Source organism: Dermochelys coriacea, chromosome 11 (genome assembly GCF_009764565.3).
Source record: "Dermochelys coriacea isolate rDerCor1 chromosome 11, rDerCor1.pri.v4, whole genome shotgun sequence".
NCBI classification, from domain to species: domain Eukaryota; kingdom Metazoa; phylum Chordata; order Testudines; family Dermochelyidae; genus Dermochelys; species Dermochelys coriacea.
The window spans coordinates 59,249,472-59,276,771 of NC_050078.2; the positions used below are offsets into that span (position 1 = coordinate 59,249,472).

At 40.6% G+C, this 27,300-nt stretch overlaps 1 protein-coding gene across 3 annotated transcripts in view; it reads right to left on the reverse strand.

Moving 5' to 3' along the window:
* SATB2 (SATB homeobox 2) overlaps positions 1–27,300 on the reverse strand; it is a 166,880-nt gene that overhangs the window by 84,129 nt on the left and 55,451 nt on the right. For all 3 annotated transcript variants that reach the window (XM_043505543.1, XM_043505544.1, XM_038421850.2), the window contains exons 4-6: positions 8,522–8,648; positions 5,218–5,341; positions 432–534 (exon numbers count right to left, since the gene is read on the reverse strand). In XM_043505543.1, the coding sequence (XP_043361478.1) occupies positions 432–534; positions 5,218–5,341; positions 8,522–8,648 (354 nt within the window). The remainder of the gene's footprint in view (positions 1–431; positions 535–5,217; positions 5,342–8,521; positions 8,649–27,300) is intronic.

Genomic DNA, 27,300 nt, shown 5'->3' on the forward strand with positions numbered 1-27,300 from the left:
AATACACTTAACCATATTAAACAGAAAGTGAGGACACATTTAACTTAGAAAGACAGGTTTTTAGTTTTCATAAATAAAATACGATGAAGATGATTTACATAGCAATTTAACTTCACAATCCAGATCTTCGAGAGCAGGTTTTTTCCCCCCAAGACGTTTTAGTTTTCTTACACACACAGTTGATCCTTTCAATGCAATTACAATCTAAAATGTGACGTAACTCACATGTTTTCTTTAAAAAACTTTTCTTTCACACCATCCTTGTTCATAATGCACTGGATTTAATTTCCAGAGTGCTACAACTGTGCCCTCTTTGCAGACAAATTCACTAATATTATTACGGCTTATCATCACCCTTATTTAAAATAAAATTTCAACAGTCAAACACAGTTCATTGGTTTGCAAATTAACAATAACTGAAGTTAATTTACCTTTAATCTTCTTGTATTTCTTATACCATCTGCCAAACTCCTGGCACTTGGTTGCTGATACATTGGCATAGTATGTGCTATTTACAATGGATGAAATCATACTCTGGAAGTAGAGGAAGACAGAAAGTGTGTTAAAAAAATAATGAAAACTCTTTTCCAGAGCTAGTCAATGACATGCAAGCTCACATTGATCACCCATTTGTGCCTTCAAAACCTAATGAAGTCACTGTGAAGGACTCAAAATTGGCTGCATTTCCCACTCTACATCTCCACACATGATTACTCTGGTTCACTAATAATGCAAAAAAGCTGCTGTGTAAACCAAAACTCCTGTCTCCAGCTCCTACTGACTTGTCATTTTAATTTATACTTATGACGTCACAGAATCTTCATACTAAAAGCATAACTAGAGGCAGTGACACGCTGGGGGACACACACATTAGACGCAAGGGGTAAGAACAATTGTGATATAGGAACCAGATTCTAAAGGTAAGATGAGTATGCATAATCCAAATAATGCTTTTCAGATGCTTCTGTTCTGCTTTCAACTGCAACAAGACCATACAGCCAAGAACTGGAGAACATCCGTGCTACTCGCTTCAGAACAACAGTTAGGCAAATAAGTTAAATTAATATAATTTATAGAAACGTGTGATTAGCTGTTGTGTGAAAAATCACTCAACAGAAAAATTAACAGTGCTATTCAGAGCAGATTAAACTAAATACACTACAGTTTCAAAGTAACCAACGGCCACAACAAAATGTGGTACAGCTGAAAGATTCAAAGTGCTTCATCACCATCCCCACCCTTTGCAGGTATCCTCTGGCAACAACTGCTACAAAGCAACTGGAAGACAGTGGGTAGAGTGCTCTGCAGCACCTGACACACACAAAAATATTTTACATTTGGGGCACTTTGGGCCATATGGTGGAACACAGTTTTGTGACTGGTGCTTATCTCAGTTTTATAGAGTAAATAATTGTTAATAACTTTTAAATTCTTCCAGAGCTGAATCATTCCATTATGTCAGGTTTCAGAGTAGCAGTCATGTTAGTCTGTATTCGCAAAAAGAAAAGGAGGAGTTGTGGCACCTTAGAGACTAACAAATTTATATGCGACTCCCGAGCATGCTCAAATAAATTTGTTAGTCTCTAAGGTGCCACAAGTCCTCCTTTTCTTATTCCACTATGTGTGTGTATCTACATAGATCTATGCACACACATTCACTCTACAGTCCAAGAAGTTTAACAAGATGTGTGAGCCAAAGCACCCTTTCCTGAAATCACATTTTTTATGCCTATAGTCATGCCAGGTTTCAGAGAAATGTTGGCACCTGTTATGACACTTCTGCACAGTAGAAGAGATTAGAGAGAGATAGCATGACCTCAAAGCAGCTGCAAGCTATTTACCACAGGTTCCAACTCTGGCACACAGGCCCCTCTAGGCCCATGTGTAAAATGGGGTCTTATCCATAGCTGTTAAACTACTAGCTAGGCTCACTTCTGGCTTACTCCACTTATACAGTGTTTTAAAAAAAATCCCATCCTATTCAAGATCAATTCTGCATTTATTCAGCCCAGTCTGCTACTCTGTTGCAACCTCAAAAGATTCCAGTTTTCCTGACCCCTTGAGTTTTGGGGGTATTAGGAGGTTGAGAAGAATTTACTTTAGAGAGACTTAAGGAAGACTGGATGGTACAGATTAGTTTCAGTCTTTGAGGCATGAATTCACTTTAAACACAGGTTTCAGAGTAGCAGCCGTGTTAGTCTGTATTCGCAAAAAGAAAAGGAGTACTTGTGGCACCTTAGAGACTAACAAATTTATTAGAGCATAAGCTTTCGTGAATTGAGCTGTGGCTCACGAAAGCTTATGCTCTAATAAATTTGTTAATCTCTAAGGTGCCACAAGTACTCCTTTACTTTAAACACAGAGGTTCCTCTTTCCTTTCACTTTCACATTTCCACTTGAATGCCACTAAGCTGCAGTATGGGAGATTCAAAGTAGCTATGAAATAAGGACTGGGAATTTTTTTTTAAATGTATGTTCTAATCGCCAAAACTCAGCTTCAATTTTCTAATTAAAATTCATATTTTGAGACCTACACCTAGTACCATAACAGTCAGCAGCACCTCCTTCCCTATGAACCATTGCTTGTTCCTGAGGAAACAGGAGCATTTTGAGGTCATAACGGAGTGGAAACTTCAGCTGGAAGAAGCAGCTCTAAAGAGCTTATTTTTCCAGCAGGTTTTTCTTTAAGCTGTCACAGCTCTATGATAAATGGGCATTACTAAGATTATAGCTGTGGTGGTTCTGAGGAAGAAAAATGGGGCAGAAATTCCTCTTCCTACCCCCGGTGGGTGGACAGCTTCATTACATCCACGTGGAAAGAAAGCTAGCATCTGCCTGATAATGTATACTAGAACTAGCAGAGGATTCATATAAACAAGATATAATGTCGTAAGTTAAAATAAAAGGAGAAAGCTATGGGATGGAAACAAAAACCACTAACCCACAACAAGGAAATGAAGTTTATACAAGTATGCAAAATACATGAACAATACTGGAATGATTAGCACAGTACCCTGCTTAACTGGGATTTATTTGTCTTAACAGCAGCCTTATGCTAAGGGCGGCTAAGCTGCAAATACATAATACACCTAGCAGGAGAAACAGAACAATTGTAAATCAAAGCCAATGATTATACTGCCCATTAGTGGCAATCAGAATCTCCATCTGGGCTGCAAGAAGAGCTCATATACCAAGAACAAGAGCTGGAGCATAGTACTGGTGAGGAAAAAAAGCTCCCTGTACTGCCCCTTTCCACTTCTATACAGAGGGAAACTCAATGCACTGTGAACACATTATTAAACAGCGGCATTTACTCCGCAGTTTGACTCCTAGGAGACAGCTCTGTAATTTGCTGCTGTCAATAATATATTAACCACAAGGGGGTTGTAATGACATTTCACATTTGGTGTGGTATTTTTTTAAAACTGATTTGGGAAAAGGAATTGTATTCAAGGCAAATTCAGATAATGGCAATAGACAGCTCCTATACAACCTTCCACTGTATCTTTTACATTTTGGGAGCCATGACAACAGAGGTTACAACTTTTTGTGGTTCTAATGCAAGAAATGCATTCATTATAGTCCAGCTTCCGGAGTCCATTGCCATTCAGCAAATCACTTAAGCACATGCTTAAAGGTAAAGGTAAAGGTAAGCATGTGCAAATGCCTTGCTGAATTAGAACCCACAAAAGGATGTCTCTGTACCTTTATTCTCTGCATAATCACCAGGATAGAGATTCTTTCTCCTACAGTTCTGCCATCAGTAATCTTGCTGATGTATGTCAGGATGAGTTTATAGAGAGGTAAGCCAACTGTCATATTCCCATATGAAAACTGATGGAAAACATCCCTAAACAGTGAATGAATGCCACCACATAATATGGCTCACTGTTCAGTTATACTGGATAGTGGTGCAGGTCAGGTGCACTGGGACACACAGGATTGAAGACCAGTCTTCCTCCACCTGAGAGTTGCACGTATCTCATCTCATTTCACTTCTTGAAATGTAATTTTGATATGCTAGTTTTGTTACCATCAGCCAAAGAGCCCCAACCTACTTGCTGGAACCCTCGCTAGTCAATCAATTTCTCCTTTTGCAGTGTCCATTCTATATATAAAGGCAAACTCTTAAAGTGTTTGTTCTACTCCAGGGGCAGCCAACCTGTGGCTCTGGAGCCGCATGCGGCTCTTCAGAGGTTAATATGCGGCTCCTTGCGTAGGTGCTGACTCCGGGGCTGGAACTACAGATGCCAACTTTCCAATGTGCTGGGGGGGGGGCTCATTGCTCAACCCCTGGCTCTGCCACAGGCCCTGCCCCCACTCCTCCCCTTTCCCCAAGGTCCCTGCCCCTTCCCCCGACCCTGCCATGCCCTCACTCCTCCCACTCCACCCCTCCCAAGCCTCCAGCGCAGGCAAAACAGCTGATTGCAGGAGGAGGGGGAGGCACTGATCGGCTGCCAACGGGCGGGAGGCACTGGGGGCTGGAGAAGGGGAACTGATGGGGGGCTGCTGATGAATTACTGAGGCTCTTTGGCAATGTACATTGGTAAATTCTGGCTCCTTCTCAGGCTCAGGTTGGCTTTTTTGGTGGTGCAGAAGGGTGCTCAGCTAACCTTGCCAACTTTATACAAGTCTTCATGTAAGAAATTTGAACTAGAGCTCAGTTTCATCAGGAGTCTGAACTGTGGTTGTGTCCTCACTGCAAGTGACAAAGTTGTACTGCATAAAGTTTCTCTCTCTCTATTTACACACACACACACACACACACACACACACACTTTTGTTGTATTTTCCTAGAAACTGGCACCACACTGATGAGAGTCATATACATTTCTTTGTAATCAGAGACTGATGAAAACTGTGTGTGTCCCTAAAGTATGCTGCAGGCTTCTACCAGTGAGGATAAGCTGCTGTTGCAATACAGAGTGTTGAGTAGTAGTACAAAATTTGGAGATGATATATATGGAGAACTTGGGGTCCCCCTTTGAAGTTGAGGTCACAAACCAGCTGATCTCCTTCCAACAACACATCACAAATAGTGCACCACAATTAAAGAGTAGAGAGATATTTTCCCAAGTAGATTGGAATTTCTCCTTTTTAATTAAAAAAAAAAGATTAAACATTTCTGGAATTTTCTCTTGTAAACACCTTGCTAAACAGTTCCTGGCTTTGGATTTTATAAAGCTGGATTCCTCTAGTACAGGTAGAAGCACTGACCTGGGAGAGAGGGCATTCTTTGGCTAATGTGCTCTGATTCATCTCTTTAAGCAGTTCCTTTAAGGCATTGCGGACTGTGGCATGGTTCCACTGCTCTGCTGGCAAGTCTTCCAACTTTGAACAACTGCGAAAAAAGAAAGCAGAAAAATCAGATGGTAACACCACCAGCAAGGAAACCTGCTCTCTTCGTGCAACCATAAATCTTTGTGAAGACATCCCCACTTTACAGTCCTGTGCTCAGACCTTTCTTTAAAGTGCATCTTTTTTTTTTCTCATCCCCATTCCCCTCAACGAGACATATGCTGCAACTAAGAGAATTACAGCACATGCCAGAAATCCTAGCTAAGCCTACATAAGTGATGTAACATGCGTGCCTAGCCATTTCCTTTGGGGCCTGAAGGAGTGCAAAGTGCTCTGCTTAATGCAGGCCACACAAATGACTGGGAAAGGCAGCCTCTTAGGCACAGATAGATGCTCCTGCTGGAATAGAAAAAAAATTACACAACACGCTTAAGTAGTGAGAGACGCCCTCATTCTGGAGGGGTAAGGCTTTGGTCTAAAACAGAATTCTGTTCTATATTGGTATATATCCTGCCCTCACCACCGTAGTATCTGAGCACCTTCCACCTGTCACGTCTTGGTCACTCTCACTCTCATTCTCTCCGCAGGTGGGGAATTGCATGCGTTTTTGTAGCGTTCTGTTTTGGGAAGGTTACATTTCAGGTGCATTTGGTTGTTGTAAGGTTGGTTTGTTTTTTTTTAAAGTATGCACACTCTGTGTTTGTATTAGAATAGGCAAGGTCAAAGAAATGTGCCTTGCAATCAGTGAGGAAGGCGGGTAGGTTTGTGAAAATTGTTTGTTCCTGGGGGACTTTGTTTCAGACTCAGACTGATCCATGAAACCGTTCTGTCTCCTGCACAGATGAGCTTTATCCTTATGCTAGAAAGTGCCTTTGTGCCTGAGGAGGGGAGTTGTTGACCAGAGTCTTCATCTCCGAACTTGAGGCTCTTTCAGACATGCTGGGACCAGACCATTGACTGCCCTGGTGATAAGGACCAAGATCTTAATCTTTGGGAGGCCAGTGCAGAGAGCAGAGGGTGTGTATGATGCTCTCACAGTAGCCTGTGTTGCTGAGGAGATGCACTGCAGCATTCTGTACTAGTTGGAGTTTCCCAAGGGTTGATGGCTTCCTGCCCAGGTATATCACATTACTGCAGTCCAGCCAAGAGGTGACAAAGGTGTGAGTAATTGAGGCCAGGTCTTTATCCACCAGGAGGGAAGAGAGGCAACTGGAGATGACAGAGTATTATTCATAAAAGCTGCTACGTGAGAGGTTGGTGTTGGTAAAGAATCCAAGAGCGCTCCTAAACTACAGACTGAATTGACCAATTGTAGGCACATGACTTCAATCAAGGAGACTTAGTTGGAGACACTTTTCTTTGCCTATCAGCACATCTTCTGCCTTGCTCAGGTTCAGTTTCAGCCTGCTATTCTTCATCCATGAGCTGATCTCCTCTAAGCATTGGGGCATCCTGGTGGTCATAGTGAGGTCATATGTGGTGAAGGACAGGTAGAGCTGTGTGTCATCCGCATATTGTTGGTACCTGAATCCATGCTTGTGACATTATTCACAATGCTGTCTGACCATTTCACCTAGCTGCTGCATGTAGATGTTGAAAAGGACTGGAGAGAGAACTGATCTTTGTGGGACTCCACAGATGAAGGGTTTAGTGGCAGAGGTGCAGCTTCCCATCACTACTCATTGGGTGTGTTCCTCCAAAAAACTTTTTAACACATTACCCAGGACTCCTACCACCTCTCTCAGGAAAGACAGCAGTATCTTATGGTCAACAGTATCAAATTTTGCAGACAGGTCAAGGAGGAGGAGAATGGATGTTTGCCCATTGAGAGCATTGCCATCAGTAGCACTAACGCTATTTCTATACCATGTCCTGGCCTGAATCCAGAGTATGCCTGGTCTGGTATATTAGCTTCAATTAGAAGAGTTTATAGTCGGTCTGTGGCTGGCTTTTCTGTGAATTTGCTAGGTAACAAAAGATTTTACACTGAGCAATAGTTAGCCAGAACTGAGCTATTAAGAGGGCAGATTTCTTCAGGGTCAGTCTCATCCTGGGATGGATCTTCATTTAGGGTGTTTAGTGCTTATTAAGGGGAAAAAAATATTGCCATTGAATAAGTAACTGAGGTGGAAAGTATGTAGTGCCATAAGTTTCAAAGTACTAGGCAGCTCCAGTGTAATGCATAGAGTCAACTCAACCATGCAGTACCGATTTCATACATGCACACAAAGTGCAGCAAGACCCTCTGTTGTTTTGCAGGAGATTTTTGCAATGGGATTTACTTGATGGTGCTCGGATATGACAGCCATGAGACTCCTAATTATGATAAAGTCAGAATGAACCTTCTCATATGGGCCAGTTATTTCATAATACTCCACTGTTTCTTACTCCTTCCTCTAAAGCATCCTGATCACTGGACTATGGGAGATGGGCCAACTGTTTGACCTAGTGAGGTACATCCTAGGTTAAAAAGAGTTTCTTAAGAACTGTGTGGGCGCTTTTCCGAGGCCATCTGGAGAATTCTTCACCCTTTTCAGTGAACAGCCCAGTAGCCTCCATCTTCTTTAAATGGGTAGGAGGGAGAAGAGAAAAAATATATAAAATAAAAAGAGTGTGCGGAATTGTCAGACAGCAGCTACCGCTTTGTCCATCTGATGTTCAAGAGTAGGAAATAATTTAAATTACCAGATGGAGCAGTAGAGGCAGGCTCTCCCCACGCTGCTAGGACTGGCCACCGGAGACAAAAAAGACGGCAAAAAGCTCTCTGGGCCATTCTGTCTGAGCCACAGTTAGCAGAAAGTCTAGACCCTCATAACCTGAATCCTGGAACCAGATGAGGTGTTAAGTTTTCACATACAATGTGCTAAGCATTTAATCAGGCCTGGAGGACCCATTAAATTAGGAGTTGTGGAAAGTTTCCCTTTAAAGGCTTCAGATCCCTCATGATTGATGGAGTCCCCCCACCCACCTACCTATCCACCTGCCCCACTCCTGCCCCCAACACACCACCCTGGCTTTACTGCTTCAGAAAATAAAATGTAAAAACAGTTGGAAGGTTCACGGAGAAAGCTGCATCGTGAAGCAACCTTCCTTTCATTTTCCTTTTCATTTCATCAAAAGCCCAGAAATTAATGAAGACAGGATGTGCTAATCTCTGTAGTAATGCTGTGATCAACGGAGCAGCTCAGAGAATAGAGGAGGACAGATGTTCAGAAACACCCACCTTTGTAATTGGATTTTCAATGTCACAACATGATAGACATCTTGTAGCATGTCGGCTACTGTCGCATCTGGTGCATCGGTCACATAACTGAGGGGGAGAGGGTTCCACCTCCCAAGTTTGATTATTCCTGGAAGGAAAAATATAAAACACATCTATCAGCTGTTTATGAAACCTTTTGATTATTTGCTTGATCAGGGTGTTCAGAACCTACCCTGAGCTTTATTGCAATCCTGAACACAAAGCTATTTCTTTCTGACAATTGAGCCTAAGTGGAGGGGAAGGAATATATTTTGAATTGTAAACAGAGAGCTGTTTACATCTTCATGTTTCCTGAATTATGATAGAGAAGTAAAGGATGCGTCCCCCCACACAGCATCACCTTTCCTCATCCACTAAAGCCTGCACTTTCTAAGTTAAGACAAGCTTTAAATACCCTGTTCTCCTGATTTCAAAGCCTGCGCAACCCTTAAGTAAATAAAAGATTTGGTTTTGAATTGAACAAGAAAATTCCTGAGTGTGGGCTTAGCACACAGTTACATCCTGACTGTGGTGTGATTCCCAGCACAAATAGCATTTGAAATCGAAGTCGTTAGAGTTCACTCCCAGATATGCGTTTCACCAGGCAGATGGTTGCTTTCTTTGGCAAAAAGCGACAGTGCTGTACTTGACCACAGATTGAAAATAGCACAGCTGTCTTCCAGGTCCCTGTTTATACCTCTGCTCCTTCAGTAATGGCAGCAACACCCTTTCTAGATAGGCTTGTTGCAAGAAACAGTGAGTTCACATGTGATAGTGTAAACTCTTTAGTGCAGAAACCTTCTCTTCTTTTAAATGTTTATATAGTGCCTAGCACACCCTGGGCACTATCAGAAACAATTAATAATTATTAGAAAGGATGGACTTCCAGGGAAGCCCAAAAAACAGAGAGACTTTAGGAATATAATGAGGCACAGTGCTGCCTTGTGTGGGTACACAGCATAGTGGGCAGATGTCTGCTGTTCTGCTTCACTCCATTTCCTCAGCTGTGTTACTGGCTTCCTCTTTGTTTAATCTGCTTATCATCTCTGGGCCCAGTCCTTCAAGATACCAAACACCCTTGTTCCCACTTAAATTGACAGTGCTCGGGACCTGGTCTTTAACCCGTTCACACCTGCGAACATTATCAAAAGCATCACAGAGATGACTGTTCACAACACTGTTACCTGGTGACACCACACTATTGCATATCTATCTGCAAGCTCTCATAATAATCCAACACCAGTGTTTCTAAATGGAAAGCAACAACCCAATCAAGAAAACAACAACAACAACAACAATCAAGAAAACTCATTGGAAATCTTCTGAGGAGATATCATGATGCTAAAATGAACGCAGTTCCCCACATGCACCATTTTACCAACGCTGATGATGACCAAATCTAAACTTTGAGTTGCATCTAGACTTATCAAAGCTCCGGTAAAGGTGGTTATGAGACGGCAAATCAATGGCTTTGTGAAAATGGTAGCCCAAAGGTCTCCCTTACTGCATGAGATATTTGGCACAGTGCTAATACTATGGGAATATTTTCTCTGTTTCTGCATAACACTGCTAGGATAATTTTGGTACAACTACTCTGCCCACTTTTCAATACGTGCATATAGATTTCTTGGGAAATAGATCTGCAATTGGTTCACAGTGCATTTCATTACCATGTACAGACCCTGAGAGGGAAGCTAGAGTAGACCATTGCCTTTGCTAGTTCAAAGTCTCAATCTGATACTCTGGTATAGATTCAGTAGCATCATTTCAAGAGTAGGTTATGAAGCTTTTGGTAAGGGTAGAATCTCATCCACGACAAAAAAAGTTAATAATTATTGCTTGACATCCAATGCTTGAAAGTGGGGCATACACAGAACAAAAACATTTAAATGATGCACTGTGTCAGTACTAAGATTTAACAATCTGGTGCTGAATATGCTGCAGTATAAATAGTGCCTGGACTCGGATCCTGTAAACTAACACACAGCACTCATTCACAGTATCATATGTCTCCAGAGCTGGCTCCTCAAGTCATATTCCACTTGCCAAGGAAAGCTGTTTTTCTGAAGGGGATAGTTTACTTAATGTTATCTCCGGAGACAATGAGAAGTGCACATAGTACAGCACACATTAGTCATGAAATGAGCATCAAGGGTCCATTAAGTGAAATAGTTTAGCTGCCAACTTCCCTTGCCCCTTCTAATACCATGTAATAATTTAACGCAAAGTCACCTGAAAAATCCAGAAATCTATATCAGCTTCGCAGAACACTGGCCTTCCTATTTTTGATCACTTCAAGTTTCCATATAACTGAAAAAATAAGCATCATATGTGCCCTATAAGTCACATCTACATTGGTCACATTTTACAAGAAGCTGTATTCTTCATTCAGTTACAGGAACCTCCGTGAGAGAATACCATCTCCAAGTGTTTGGTGCTGGCAGCGCTGGAGAGACAAAAAGGCAGTAGAGGTCACTAGAGTTTGCAAGGAGTTGTCCCAACCTGGGAAAGTTCAAAGCAAAACCACAGGCCGAAGCATCATGGGAAATACTCTATAAATCACTTTACAGGAAATGTCTGCTACTACTGGTAGTTAGGTAGATTTTCTATCCTTCTCTACAGTTGGAAAGGAAACTGTTTTGGCTGGAATTAGACAAACACAGGTGTTATCCTAATGCCTGGGCACGTTAACACCTACTGTGAGTCCTTTGCACCTTGTTACAGCACCGCTGATGCATGCTATTATTGCAGCTGGTGTAATGCGATGGGTGACATTTTTTTAAAATGAAAAGGAGTACTTGTGACACCTTAGAGACTAACAAATTTATTAGAGCATAAGCTTTCATGAGCTACAGCTCACTTCATCGGATGCTGTAGCTCACGAAAGCTTATGCTCTAATAAATTTGTTAATTTTGTTAGTCTCTAAGGTGCCACAAGTACTCCTTTTCTTTTTGCGAATACAGACTAACACGGCTGCTACTCTGAAACCTGCCATTTTTTAAAATATATCTTGAGGTAGTCCCTAGGCTAGCCAGAAGCCATGATTTCCATCCAGCGCTTCAGCGGGCTCCACGGGGGTTCCGGTCACAGCACTGTAGCTGCATTTAAGGCACCTGTTGTGTTGCAGATAGGGTGTTGGTGCCAGCTTGTTTAAGCATGCCAGTTCTCTTTCTCTCAAATAACTTTCCATCAGGATTTGAGCAGCACTTACAGTCATAGTTTGGCTAGAGGTTCCCTTCTCATTTGTTCCCACTCTCAAAGTGTTTTTAATGCGACATTCATCATGATAGGTGAACGCCAGGATAGCTAGGCATAATCTTCCTAGATACACACCTTAATGGCCTAATTTCCAATTTTTAAGGTTGTGGTCTTTAATTATGCAACTTCACTTGTATCCTACAGAGTTTTTATCTTGTATTGAGCCTGAAGGGTATATCTACACGGCAATCAAACCCCTGCAGCTGGCCTGGGTCAGCTGACTCCGACTCATGGGCTCAGGCTCCAAGGCTGTAAAATTGCAGTGTAGATGTTTGGGCTCAGGCTGGAGACCAAGCTCTGGGATCCCACAAGAAAGGAGGGTCCCTGAGCCCGGACTCCAGCCTGAGCCTGAATGTCTACACTGCAATTTTACAGTCCTGCAGCGTGAAGCCTGTCAGTTGACAAGGACTAGCTGGGGGTGTATTTAATTGCAGCGGAGACATACCCTGCGAGACTTAGAGAGAGTGGGAGAATCAGTGAGGCACTTTATAAATGATTACTGAACAAATACTCTGTTTTAAACAGGAACAACATTCCTCCTTCCTTAATACTGTTTGAGGAAGAGATGCAGCAGAACTCTCAAGAAATCTGTAGGCAGATCCTTTTATGACTTCACAACCTTTTCCCATTAACTAATTCAATCACTCATTCACAAACCAACGACCCCTTTGGGGCTCTTTTTGTGGAGAGTTGGCAAACAGTGCACAAATGCTAATTGCCAGGGGTTTATTCACTAAGTTATTAGGTCAAGCTGAGGAGATTTTGAGGCCTTGTCAACAGGGAGGAACCACCTGTGTCCTGGAACAGCCTTCAAAAACTGACCTTTAAATGGTTTGATGTGAAACGGCCCGTTAGAGGAGGCAAAAAAAAAAAAAAAAAACTTTTAAATGGTTTTGTTTGAAGAAAATTTTTCAACAACTGTTTTTAAGAAGTTATTCTCCCTCCACTCTGTTTGGCTAAGGGCAGGTCTACACTACGGCAGGGATCGATGCTCTGAGATCAATCCACCAGCGGTTGATTTAGCCGGTCTAGTAAAGATGCACCAAATCGACTGCAGATCGCTCTCCAGTCGACTCCTGTACTCTACCCCTGACAAGAAGAGTAAGGTAAGTCGACGGGAGACTTTCTCCCGTCAACCCCCCGTGGTGTAGACCCCGCAGTAACTTGACCAAAGGTACGTCAACTTCAGCTACGTTATTCACGAAGCTGGAGTTGCGTAGCATAGGTCGACTTACCGTGGTAGTGAAGACATAGCCTCAGATGTGTTAGCCGGAGCATTTTCAAGATTAGCTCCTGAAAACCACTGCTCTCTGTAGACAGGCCCTCTCATAAGCCTTATTTTCAAAAATGTTGCCATCTCTTCCTTGAACAAGGTTCATTATTGATGAGCATAGCAGACTGAAGAACAGAGGAATGATAAGGATATGCAGCCCCGTTTTAAATTTGAATATCTCCTTTCACTCAGAAAGATCCCAAAGCACTTTAAAACTCCATATAATAAGCACCACTGAAAATGCAGCCACTTGTAGACGAGGGAGTGCCAACCAAATGACCCTCTGTGGAGAGAGTGGAAATCTTGGCTAGACACTTGGTGCTTGACAAGCATGCAAAAAGCATTACAGTTTTTAAGGTCGCATCCAAAAGATTCATACTTGCCTTGGATTTCAATGTATTTAACCCACAAGAAAATGAAGGACTGACACAATGCTATTAGGATTTGAACTTGTGAATGTGTCTAGACATTCCAAAACTGCATCTTAAATCACTAAGCCACCTTACTAGGTATGGCTTTTCTAGACCATTTACACAATTAGGAACCCTGGAACCCTCACTTACATGAATAGTCCTTACTCACGTAAGTACTATCATTGAAATTAATAGAGCTACTCATGGATTACTTAGTTAAGAGTTGCAGGATCAAACCTTTAAAACTGGACCACTTCCAAAATATCATTCACAACCAAACAGAACGTATAGGCACCATACAACAGAACATCTCTTGTGCTATTGTTAATAGCTTCCTTCACATCTACCACATTTATTCCTAATTTTTTTACCTTTTATAGACTATGGACATACCTGAACAATATTTTTAAAGCATATTTGTAGTAAGTTTGCAAGTGATTAATGTAAACTATTTAAAGCACTTTACATGCCAAAACAGAGATTAAAGTCATACGGGTCAAATTAAGAAGATCATATACATTCCCCCCCACACACAGATTTTGCAGGTACAGAATGAAAATTCAACAATATTTAAAATAAAAAGTGAAGAGAGGAAAAGAATTCAGCATTCCTTGGTTAAAATAAAATAAAATAAAATACTGGCTCAGAAAGAAGAATCCTGGTTAATGAACACTGTAAAGGAGGGTATTTATCAACACTAACCGTGCAGCTTAGCTGATGCACAACACCAAACTTTTTCATTTTCTTCAGCATAAACAAATGCATCCCATAGAGACACACAAAGAGTGGAAGTGTTAACAAGAATGATCACTCCCCTCGTGGACTGAGACACTGGACAATCACCGGTTTCAGAGTAGCAGCCGTGTTAGTCTGTATTCGCAAAAAGAAAAGGAGTACTTGTGGCACCTTAGAGACTAACAAATTTATTAGAGCATAAGCTTTCGTGAGCTACAGCTCACTTCATCGGATGCATCCGATGAAGTGAGCTGTAGCTCACGAAAGCTTATGCTCTAATAAATTTGTTAGTCTCTAAGGTGCCACAAGTACTCCTTTTCTTTTTGGACAATCACCAGTTCCTTGCTTATACACTGAATATATCTCACACAGACCTTTGCTTCCGAGAATGCATGGTTCAGGGAACAACAGCATCACTTGCTGTAGTGCTAGAAGTCTAATCAAACAAATAGTTTCTCTTTTAAACGAGGTACTTTTTAACCGTTTTTCTTACCAGCACAATGTAAACTCAAGGGAAACTAGACATTAGCATTAATATCCAAATTATTTTAAAATAAATAAATATTATATATATCTATTATAACTCCCAGTTAAAGGCCATGAAATACTGTCAATAAAACCCTGGGTCCTAGAATGATTAAGCCATAGAGTTGTTTGCAGTATTGATGTAGCCATGTTGGTCCCAGGATGTTAGAGAGACAAGATGGATGAGGTAATATATTTTATTGGACCCACCTCTGTTGGTGAGAGACAAGCTTTTGAGCTAAACAGAGCTCTCCTTTCCTCAACCTGAGGAAAAGCTCTGTGTAGCTCGAAAGCTTGTCTGTCCCACCAACAGAAGTTGGTCCAATAAAAGATATTACCTCACCCACCTTGTCCTCAACCTATTTACCACTGTGGAACACATATGCAGCTTTCTATGTGTTATGTGGGCCGCATCCACACTATATACTACCTATATGGCCCTGAGGCTAGCACATGGGTCACAGTTGTGTGCTGACTGGGCTGCAAGTGGCCTGTGAGTTGCTGGTTAAGAACCACTGCTCTAAGCCATGGAGTCTGTGATCACAACATTACTTCTATTGCTGAAGAGACTAGTAGATTCTTGTGACACTGATTGCATCTGTTTACCGTCTTCAGAGCAGTCTTGTCCCTATACTATAGCAGGTAATTTACTGTTGTTCAAATGTGCCTTCTTAAAGAAATTTAAAATTTCCTGTCCTATATAACAAGTACAAAGAATTATTTATCCATAAATTAGTTCACAGGAAATCACTATCCTGCAGTATATAATAACTCAGCCTGTATTTCTAACCTGTGGTCTGGTTGTAGTACATCATCAGCACATAGCAGCATAAAGGCTTTTGTAGTTACTGTTGTTAAACCATTGCAGGGAATGACTTTTCAAGCAGAAAGGAGAAAGTGAGCAATGGGCACATTTTTTAAACTGATTGTATTAATTTTTATATTATATTATATTATATTATATTATATTATATTATATTACTGAGCTGTTTCTTCAAGTTTTTATACCAATTGAACAGATTTTGTACTGCGTTTGGAGTCTGTTACATGGGGGCCTACATTTTTCTATTGAATTTGAATCATATTGGGGTGAGAACAGATGGAAAAAATAATCAGCATAATTCTCCTTTGCACTTCCAAAACACCTTTCAGCTGAGGATCCCAAAGCACTTTATAAAACATTAATTAATTAAGCCTCATAAGGCTTAATTGTCCCTATGAGGCAAGCAGCAGCATCCCTTTGCCATACTGGTGATTTAGTGATTGAAAGTACACAATAAACATAATCCTATGTTTATACCAATACAAAAGAAACCCCCCCTCTCTTCAGACCATAATAAATAATTCAGTGAGAGAACAGGAATAAACTCTGCAATTATGTTGTGATGTACACATCCACAAATCAACAGGAACACCCACACCTCTTGAATGATTAACACTCCATCTCAGTTGACTAGATATGTACAACTTTAGGTTGCGAACAAAAAGGTGACCTTCATTTGAAAGGCATGTGTTTGACACTAGCTTTACCTGCAGCTATGGGGGCAAGACTGTGCTTTTTAAAACTACGCACACAATAATATATATGTGTAAGTGGAATTCTACAGTGAAAATAGCATGCTTCATGCAGACAGTCAGTTTAGATGATCATGCTGGTCCTTTCCAGCCTTAAGAATCTACACTAATGTGGCTATTTTACAGAGATGCAATTATATAAAATTATATATATTTGTAGAAAAGTGTCAGTAGAAGATCGCTAGTGTTATACGGTTCAATTACTGAACTTTAGACTGCTTTCAGGGATGAAAATAGCTTTGCTATATGGTCCTCTGCTAGGACTTTTAATTTTTTGAGTTCTAGTTTTGCTCATTCCCCTTCTCCTGAATACACTGTATTGAAGTATTTGACTTGAATAACATACACTGAACAGTCTGATGCCTTGTAATTCTATATATGGACTTTATATGTTGTTGCATAGAGGTTTTGTCTCGTGTAATAGATGCTGCTTCACATTTGGGAAACGTTATGTTAGAACCCTGACTTTTATTAGATTAATTTAATATAGTCACTAAGTAACTAGACTAAATTAATAAAGACTTCACTGAAAGAAAGAGAACAGAATTATTCTGCAAATTCAATAAAACTTCCTAAAACTGGTTATTTTAGAAGCCTTTATTTAATTTTCAAAACTCCCATTCTTTTTGAAAAACTGCCAAAATATTGGTCAGGATATGGAAAAAAAACATGTCTGATGTTCAGTTATTTATTTCATGAGATTGTTATTTAAACTGTTATACAAGGGAACATAAACGGTGATGGGGATTGGATTGCTGAAATATCTGTTCGGATTTTTTTGTATGTCCATTTCTCCTGTTCATAAGAGTACTTGCCTGGCACGATATTTCCCTTTTAGCATTTCTGAGATAAGTTTGCCCTTAGCTTGGACCAAGGTGAAGGACTGCAAGAATGAGAAAGAAATGCCTTTCTCTCCCTCTCATTTCTTTTGTGTGACACAGAGAAAACTTTTCCTCTAAAGCACTGTGTCAAAGGCATGAAACTAAGATCTTTTGAGCAATCAAAAAGCATGATGGACAATCTACTGTCATCATATTATACAGATATTAGTAGATGCCTTTGGTAACTCACATTAGCTCAGTGCCTCAACTTCCTTCCAAAGGGAAGGAGCTACACTCAATGACAACCTGAAAAAATAGGGTTGCCTCTCATACCTTGCCATGGAACTAGACTTGTTTCCATCAATATTTTTCAGTTCCTCAGTGTCAGGCCCCGATTGCTGCACTAGTGTAATACCTATTAAGTACAACGTGCTGCATCTTCCTGAGTTTCACAGCTGTCTTTTGGGCACTCTCTGTTTTCTACATTTAGGGTCTTTTAGGCCTGATCCCACGATGAGCTGAGTTCTCTCAACTCTGACTACTGGGAGCAACAGATGTACAGCACCTCTTGGAGTCAGGGCCTCCTGGGAGCAGTGGCCATTAGCATCCAAATTCATCATATCTTTTGTTCAGAGACTCAGGCTGCTATTTAATAACAGTTCCTGATGGTCTTGCTTTGGAGCATTTCAATCAGTCAACACATTTCTGGGACACTACGTTGCTTTCTTCCCCTTCGTATTATACAACAGCAGTTTCTTTAATAGCAACTTGTCAGCAGTATGATGCCCAGAAGGTCCCATATACTGTTGTATACCTCTGCATTCTGCCCTCAATGATAACCATGCAAACCTAATGACCTGCAAGGAGCTGCCTGGGGGTAAATGAAGGCAGAAGTTTGCCCTAGCCTTTTTATTTTAATCTTCAACTGTTTACTGTCAACAAGATGCAGAATACAGTTAAAACAATGTGGCTACCTCTCCCTCTGACATTCAGGAAAACATGGAAACAAGTCTTTGAGATAGTCACAGGTCCTAGCATTCAAAGCCTTGGAAAAGTCCTTTTTTAGATTTTACAATTATTTTGTGGTTTAGAAGGGCAGAGACAGCAAAGAATTTTTCCCCTCCCTTTTTTGGGGGGGAAGAGGATTGTTTTTCTTTGGGGAAGAAGAAATCGATTAAAAAAAAATTCTAGATGTTTTCAAAGAGCTCCAAACAATTCCCTCATCTGTACTGCCCAATGCAATGTTACACCCAAAAATCTCAGGAAGAAAAGAGATCCATTCAGCAGTAAAATGCACTAACATTGTACTGCAGTTTAATATTTTTAAACACATTTTTATGTTACAAATGAGCATTATTAATAGGCATTGTGGAGGCTAATAGGTCTAAAACTGAATCCACTGACATTGTTTTGACTCCTTTAGGAGAGCAATACTCCTTTGAATCCAAATATGCTGCCTGTTCACAACAATAGAACTATATGGAAAGAAGAAAGCAAGGCCAAGATTGCAGAGATAAAATACCAGAATGTCTTTCTATAGAGGCAGCCAGAACTATAACTAAGACTTCAACAGCCCTCAGTTCTTGAGAATAAGATGATGTACAAGGCCAGGAAGAAGCTGCGTAAAAGAAAACCTATTTTAATACACTGGTGAAAATTTAGGCCTTTGCAGCTGGATGGTGTCCCTTTAAAAGCAAAATGCAAAGGGCATTTTTCACAAAATTACTTTTTTCCCCCTTACTTCCTCCCCACCATGCACCCCTTTCTTTTTTAAAAACCATTAGAAATTCAGCTCTTGTATTCCCTATTTCTTCTGGGAAGTGATATGAACAACTGAAGAATTGGTAGGGTGATGTCATAAGCACCAAGGAAGAGGAATATGAACAACTGAGTGTGCAAGGATGTTGTGGGGTTTTGGTTTTTTATCTTTGCCTGACTGCTTAGAATTATGACTGTTTCCACCTATTTAACTCAAATGCCTGACACTCAGCTGGGGAAAAGTTCTCTTGCTAATGATATAATACCTCAACCTCTTCAATTAAGGTCTGAATCCACTATGAGACCTTTCATGAACTTGAGAAAACAATGTACCTAATATTTTCAGCTAAAATCAAAACCAAAACAAGCAAGTTTTATTTTTTTAAAGTCTTTGGACCTTCCTCATACCTCACAGAGTAGCAAAAACAAAGGACATAAATCTACTTTTTCTTTGTAGATTGATTAGTATTAGAAAAGTATACAGAATCGAATCCTTAAAATGTGCAGTATTTCTTTTCAAAATTGATCCTGTTGTCAGAACTCCAGTTTGAAAGTATTTTAAGCTTTCAGAAATGTGACAATAAGTTCAATATTGACTCTATGGGCTGATTTTTCCTTCACCAAATCCCACTTTAAAAAGGGCTCATACTCTTATTCCTTTCCTCCCCTCCCCACTTTTCTTCCAAGGAATTGCAAAATACTTCCAAATTTAGGATAACTATAAATAAATTTCTGCTGGTTATTGGGCTCAACTACATTGGATTTCATATCAAACAAAAACAAAAAGAGAAAAAGGTTGCAGATCACTGTCAAAGCAGCTCCAGTTATATTGAGGGTGCTCTCCCACTACATTGGCCCCCATTTTCTCCCAGCACTACCTTTATCTTCTTGGCAACTTTGTGTTCAAAAATGATGAGTCCGGTGACTAAACATGATGAACGGACTTTAAAAAAAAATCTTGGTTATATTTGGGGGGGGTTACATGATTTGAGGTCATTTTTATTTACCTTTAGGTCTTTGAACCTTTAGATTACACTCAGGTCATGTTTTTAAGCTTTTCTCCACAACTATGAGGGCTGGAAACTTACTGTTGTGTTTCTTTAAATGAAAGCTCAGAGTCTTATGTAATCACAGGATTCCAGGAGCTTGGGTTTTATGGAAAACAGTAAATATTACAAGACTCCCAGTAAGATTAAAAGCACTGGCAGCACTGCCTGTCCCTTGTGCAATGGTGAAGGGCACTATTTCTTCATGAGGATTCAAGGCATCTATCTGAAACCCTTGGAGCTGCCAGCCAGAACAATGGTACTCTCAGGCCCCCTTAGCTTGTGACAACATGGGCACTTTAAGTACCATGTATCATAAGAAGCTCACCAGTGGTTCTTTGTGGAGAAGTTTTCCAGGTAAGATTACACTGACAGGATCAATATTACCTTACAAGATATATTTCTGCCACAGCTTCCTTCCCTCCCTTCCTCTCCCCTTCTGCCCAAAGGCAGGGGAAGAGGGCTTATCCTCTTGGCATTGACCCTTCTTTCCCAAACCACTTCCCACGCCAAATGCACAGAGCCATAAACCCATGAATATACTTCAGGGAAAAGAGGTAGAGGAGGTCAAATTGCCATTTCCAATCATCTCCCCACATCCCTTCCAATTTTAGCCTATACTTGCCCAGTTTCTGGCTCCTCTGTATGTGGAAGGAAACCAGATGGTATGGCCCAGTGTTGGTGGGTTACACCATGCTAAGATGTCCAGATGATGCCTTTCTCAGAAATGTGGCATTATCACAGTAAGACCCCCAGGATCTAATAAGGATCTCATTTTACTGTGACGTACAAGGTCTGTTGTTGCAAATGATTCCCATGGCATCCTGTACAGGCGATAACTGACTGAGGCCTACAGGTTTTACCAAATTAATAAATACTACAACTAAAGGTCCTACTACAGTATATATAATAAATAGTAAGTCTTTTTGCTGGTACCTGTTTCCACAGACCTATTGGGTGGCAGGGTTGTCTAGGCTGCATGTTTCCCAGACAGAACAAACAAACAAGCATAAAGTAAGTTCAGTCACCTAAACAGACCCCTTTTCCTTGACTATATAAGAACCAGAACAAACTTTTGCACCAATGGGGCACCACACATGACAAACCAAAATACAAAGAGGAAGGCTTGGTTAGTTTGCTAGTGTTCACAGCCTGATCGATTTTAAAGGTCAATCTGATTTATGCTAATATTGAGACTTCTGATAGCTATTCTCTGCACTTGGCACCACTGCACTCAGGTGGAGGGACACATGGTACACCATGGGTATCTGTATGTTAATTTGAGGCTTTACTGTAGTGCCCCAAAATCTCTTGCATGTTAGGTGACTAAATGTTACTGGCTGCTTCACAGCAGTAGAGTCACAAAAGGCAGCTGGAAACTGCAGTCAGAGGTTTTTGAGAAGCTCTCACATTGGAAAGATGCCCCACAATACCGCTTGAGGCATATAAAATAACTATTCAAAGACTAAGTGGAATAGTTCTTGCATTCTTTCTAATAAATGTTTCTTCAAGAAAACCAAAAGAAGGGAAAGGCAACAATCTGCATACATAAGGGCTATCCAGTAACTATTCCAAAGTCAAGAAGACCTTGAATTATCTCCCACTTGAGAGTTGACTGCAAAAGTTTAAACTGCCAAACACCTTTAATACAAACCCTCCTCCCAGAGATTTTCCAAATTTGCTTCATCTCACTCTCATTTGAGGCAGCTTTTTACTCTCTTCCCACTTTTCTGTTTCCTTTTTGATTGGCAGCATGCATCAATGGTAAGTACCAAGCACACACATCTTAATGCACGGCCACAAATGTAACCAGATCTCATAGAAATTCCACCACTTCTTTCCACTTAAAAGCTGGTTTTATGGGAGATGAAAATCCAATGAGATTATCACCGATATAAAACAAAACCACTCTTGTTTTCCAGATTGCAAATGCTTTGGAGAAGAGTCATCATTTGCTACATGTTTGCACAAGGCCTCGCACAATGAAGCCTCAGCCTGGGCGGCCTTTTGATACAATGACAATATAAATACAGAACACCTCTACCCAAAGAGATGGCAAAAACGCTCACTAAAATGACAGGTTTCAGAGTCGGGTGAGTCAATAAGAATCAATGGCAAATGCTGCTGTTTTCTCTGTACATGTTTTCTAGGTACCACGGGATTTAGGTGGGCATTTCACAAGCTGTTCAATGGCAGTTTGTTAAAAAGTATCTCTACGATGCAATTAAAAACCCACGGCTGGCCCGTGTCAGCTGGTGTGGGCTCACGATGCTCAGGCTAAGGGGCTGTTTAATTGTGGTGTAGATGTTCAGGCTCAGGCTGGAGCCCGGGCTCTAGGATCCTGCGGGGTGGGAGGCTCCCAGAGCTTGAGCTCCAGCCCAAGCCCAAATGTCTACACTGCAATTAAACAGCCCCTTAGTCCAATTCAGCTGGCACAGGCCAATCACAGGTCTTGAAATGCAGCGTAGACATATCCAAAGAAACTGAAGCCCTGTCTAACCTTTACAGTATAAGCAGCGGGCTACTTTCTTCCTCTTTTATTCTTGGTGGGCCAACAATGCTGGCTTATCTTTCATCTCCTTTACTTATTCTGTAGTTAAATTAATGTTTTTGCTTGTATAAAAACAACAGATTGACAGTCTGGGAGGCTGAATCCTTTTATTTGTCAACTAAACTGGTGCAGAATGGGCAATGGCAGGGCAAACGTCTCCATGCATCCCTGCCAGTATGTCTCCAATACCTCCTCTAGGGTTAAGAGAGTAACTTGGTCTCTCCAAATCCTTAGCCTCTCTGTTGAGAATGCCCATCAAGGCTGCCAGTTAGTGCCAAATGAAGCAGGACCAGGCCCAACCTTTATTAAAGTAGAGGATTACGGTAATATATGGCAGACAAAGCCACACAACGGAACTGGTGAGATGCGGTTACAAAATGTGATTCCCCTGGACCCTCCTCCTGTACAAAGCAAAAATCTTCTTTTCATGTGTAGCTTCTTGGAAATATATTAACACATTTTTCTGCTCCAAAGATGGAGCACAGAGAAGATAAATTAGAGTTTGGATAAACTTTCCCAATCCCGGATGAGAACTCACTCTCCTCTTACTGTGGAAGAGTCATTCTGCCACTGGTCAGATCCTATTCACCCACCAATCACGTGCCACATAATTTTCAGCTTCCTTTTCCCTTCCACCCACCACACCAAACTTCTTTTGTCTCATAATTCTGTCCAGCCACCTCCAAAAAGCACAACAACAATAATCCCCAAACCTCAAACCTCTAACACCTCCTCCTCCCACCCCAAAGGAAAAGAATTATACTCTATTAGAGTGAGTCACAACTTGTCTTCCCATCCCGCTACTGGGCACATTGTCCTGAAAGTAACAATTTAAATCCAGGACAAACAGACGTTAGCCAGACCTCAGTGTGTCTAACCTACTGGGATCAGCGAGGGAACCTCTTAAAATAACAGCCGTGATTTATCTGTGACACAGGTGACCAAATTTTCCCCCATAGAGGGATGCAAAGGCAAATTGCCAGAAGCCTGAGGGTGTCACTTAATTTGTGCAAAATAGAGCAGTCTATATAATAGGGCAATACAACCCACTGAGACTACCAAACCCAGTACGTGGCAGGGCTGCCCTCTGGGATTAAAGTGGAATATTGCATGCTGGTATATGCAGTCTCCACAGGGCAAATCTGCACATTAAAGTTACATGCCATGTTGGAGAAATCTACAGGCCATATTTAACCTACAGGCTGCACTTGGCCTACCCAAAATTACAAAGTAATGAACATTTCATTTTTTCATCAACACAGTCCATTTTGATTTGCTACCATAGCAAGCATATCTTTTAAATACAATTTCCTGTGGTCAGATTTTATAGAAATAATTAACTGTTTGAAGGAATAAATATTTTACATAAAATTTGTAATGTCTTTAGTAGCTGCAACTATTATACACACACACATATATAAAGAAGTCAGGAAGGGCTGTTTCAGTTACTAGTTCTCCGGTATTTGCACAATGACATACTAAGATAACAAACACTGTACAGAAGTTGATATATTAAAATAAAAGCTGAATTTAAATTAGGAGGAAAAACAGTACACTTATTTTTAGGTTTTGTAAAACCCTTTTTCCTCCCCCACCGAACCTATATTTTTATCTTACAAACTAGACAGTTTCCCATTAATATATATTTACATTTTGCAGGATAATGGTATAACTATTCTTTTTCTATTTTTATATATAAATAAACCCTTCAATGCCTTTATGCACACAGATAGTGAAACTATATGTGTGTATAAAAGAAAAGGAGTACTTGTGGCACCTTAGAGACTAACAAATTTATTTGAGCATAAGCTTTTGTGAGCTACAGCTCACTTCATCGGATGCATGTAGCTCACGAAAGCTTATGCTCAAATAAATTTGTTAGTCTCTAAGGTGCCACAAGTACTCCTTTTCTTTTTGCGAATACAGACTAACACGGCTGCTACTCTGAAACCTGTCATATATATGTGTATATCACCAAGATGAGTGACATGCAAAATGTAAATCAAAAGCCTAAATGCTGAAAGTTACATTCCATTTTTTTCAGTTCCTTCTCCTATAATATTATACGGTTTCCTTAGTGACACCAATAAGGAATTGTATTCAGTCATTTATTTTAACCCTAACAGTCTCCTATTGATGCTGGTTTAGATTAGATGTATTCTACTGCAGGAAGAAGATGAAGTCATTACTTCTGCTATGGGAAATGATCTTTTATCCCATTCTGAACCTTCCTCAAGCCATCACACTGTACATAAGAATGATACTCTTTCTGGATAGCTCTTTGGTAGCACAGGTCAGTTTCCTCAGGTGACTAGAAATGCTGAGTCTAAATGGGTTGACTAAGATTCCAGATATAATCATCAGCCACATTGCTAATGAGACAAGCAGAGCCCAACACCAGGTTAATTGTAGTAAGCAATAATCTAAATTAAACTGTCTGACATTCAAATCAAGGTACCATTTAAACGAGGCTTTTCAAATGAAAACTAATCTCAGGAATTTATTTGCCCATTCAGTTCTGGATTCAAACTTTTTTTAAAATCCTGCCTCTTCCCCTCCAAGGAACCAAAGTAATTATTTTTAATAGAGTGACATATGTTAGACAAAAATACCGAGGGAGGCGGGGGGCTTCATTCCACTCAAAGCCCCTGTGCACTTTTTGCTTGTATGATCATACATCTGAGCTTGGATCCTATTGCAATCAAAGTTTTATTTGAAATCACGGCTATTAGTTGATGAGAAATCCTTCACTGGACAAGCCTGAAACAGGAGCAGCACAGGGGACCTTGCAGCAGTAAGAAGTACAGCTGAAGCAATATTACAAAAAAGTTCACAAGTGCTTGAGAGATGGCTCTAGTGGAGTTAAAGATCACTTGGCTTTTGTTCTATTTTGAGGACACAGCAGCCCCAGCGTAGAAAAAGAAATGGAAGCAACTTTCTTCTTTCTGATGCTTTCCCCCGGGAAGGTCCGCATGAAATGCATTTAGGGATTAATAACAAGAATTTTAGTTATAAGTTGGGGACGCATCAATTAGAAGTAACGGAAGAGGAGAAGGACCTTGGAGTATTGGTTGATCATAGGATGACTATGAGCTGCCAATGTGATATGGCTGTGAAAAAAGCTAATGCAGTTTTGGGATGCATCAGGAGAGGCATTTCCAGTAGGGATAAGGAGGTTTTAGTACCATTATACAAGGCACTGGTGAGACCTCACCTAGAATACTGTGTGCAGTTCTGGTCTCCCATGTTTAAAAAGGATGAATTCAAACTGGAGCAGGTACAGAGAAGGGCTACTAGGATGATCTGAGGAATGGAAAACTTGTCTTATGAAAGGAGACTTAAGGAGCTTGGCTTGTTTAGCCTAACTAAAAGAAGGTTGAGGGGAGATATGATTGCTCTCTATAAATATATCAGAGGGATAAATACAGGAGAGGGAGAGGAATTATTTAAGCTCAGCACCAATGTGGACACAAGAACAAATGGGTATAAACTGGCCACCAGGAAGTTTAGACTTGAAATCAGACTAAGGTTTCTAACCATCAGAGGAGTGAAGTTTTGGAATAACCTTCCAAGGGAAGCAGTGGGGGCAAAAGATCTATCTGGTTTTAAGATTCTACTCGATAAGTTTATGGGGGAGATGGTATGATGGGATAATGGGATTTTGGTAATTAATTGATCTTTAAATATTCAGGGTAAATAGGACTAATCCCCTGAGATAGGATATTAGATGGATGGAATTTGAGTTACTACAGAAAATTCTTTCCTGGGTATCTGGCTGGTGAATCTTGCCCATATGTTCAGGGTTTAGCTGATCGCCATATTTGGGGTCGGGAAGCAATTTTCCTCCAGGGCAGATTGGAGAGGCCCTGGAGGTTTTTCGCCTACCTCTGTAGCATGGGGCATGGGTGACTTGAGGGAGGCTTCTCTGCTCCTTGAAGTCTTTAGACCATGATTTAAGGACTTCAATAGCTCAGACATAGGTGAGGTTTTTTGTAGGAGTGGGTGGGTGAGATTCTGTGGCCTGCGCTGTGCAGGAGGTCGGACTAGATGATCAGAATGGTCCCTTCTGACCTTAGTATCTACGAATCTATGAATCTATAAATACTGACTTCCCCCCGCTATGATAATGACGCGTCTTCTATGATGTGACTAGGGTTCCCATCACAGACTGCCTTAGAAATGATTATTATATCGTTAATTGTGAGAAGAAAAGAATTTAAGTGGCAACTCAAACTGACACAGCCAATAGCTCCAAGATAATTGTTACTTGCTTTAATTAAAACGGTGCACATTATTTAGAGAAAGGTTTAAAAATACCACCGGGGAGACCAGTCCAGGATATAATTCCACATGGGGGAATCTGTATAATTTTGGTTGTAACCACAGAGGAAAAAATGTATAATTTAAGACAGAAATTATTCACTTACCCTGCACAGCTAGTATAAAAAAAGTGTATTCATTTAATACGAATGAATGCTGTGGGTGTACTTACGTTTTATAAGTCTGCTTATCCAAAAAGAAAGAATGCAACGTTTATGGAAAAACATTTCTCTACTCAATTAACCTTTTTTCATTTTAAAATCATTTTGATTCTTTGTGATTTGTAGGCTAAAGATAAGTCACGTTGTTGGTAAGAGAACCGATAACCACATTTTAAAGCATTCAATCCTCCTTTCCAAAGCTCAGTACTAGGGGCCAGATAGAATATGTGGGCACTCAAAACTCGTAAGTTTAACCACGAACGTGAGATGTGTTTAACAGAGATGATACAGTGAAAAATTTTTCAACTAAATAATGTTAAATGA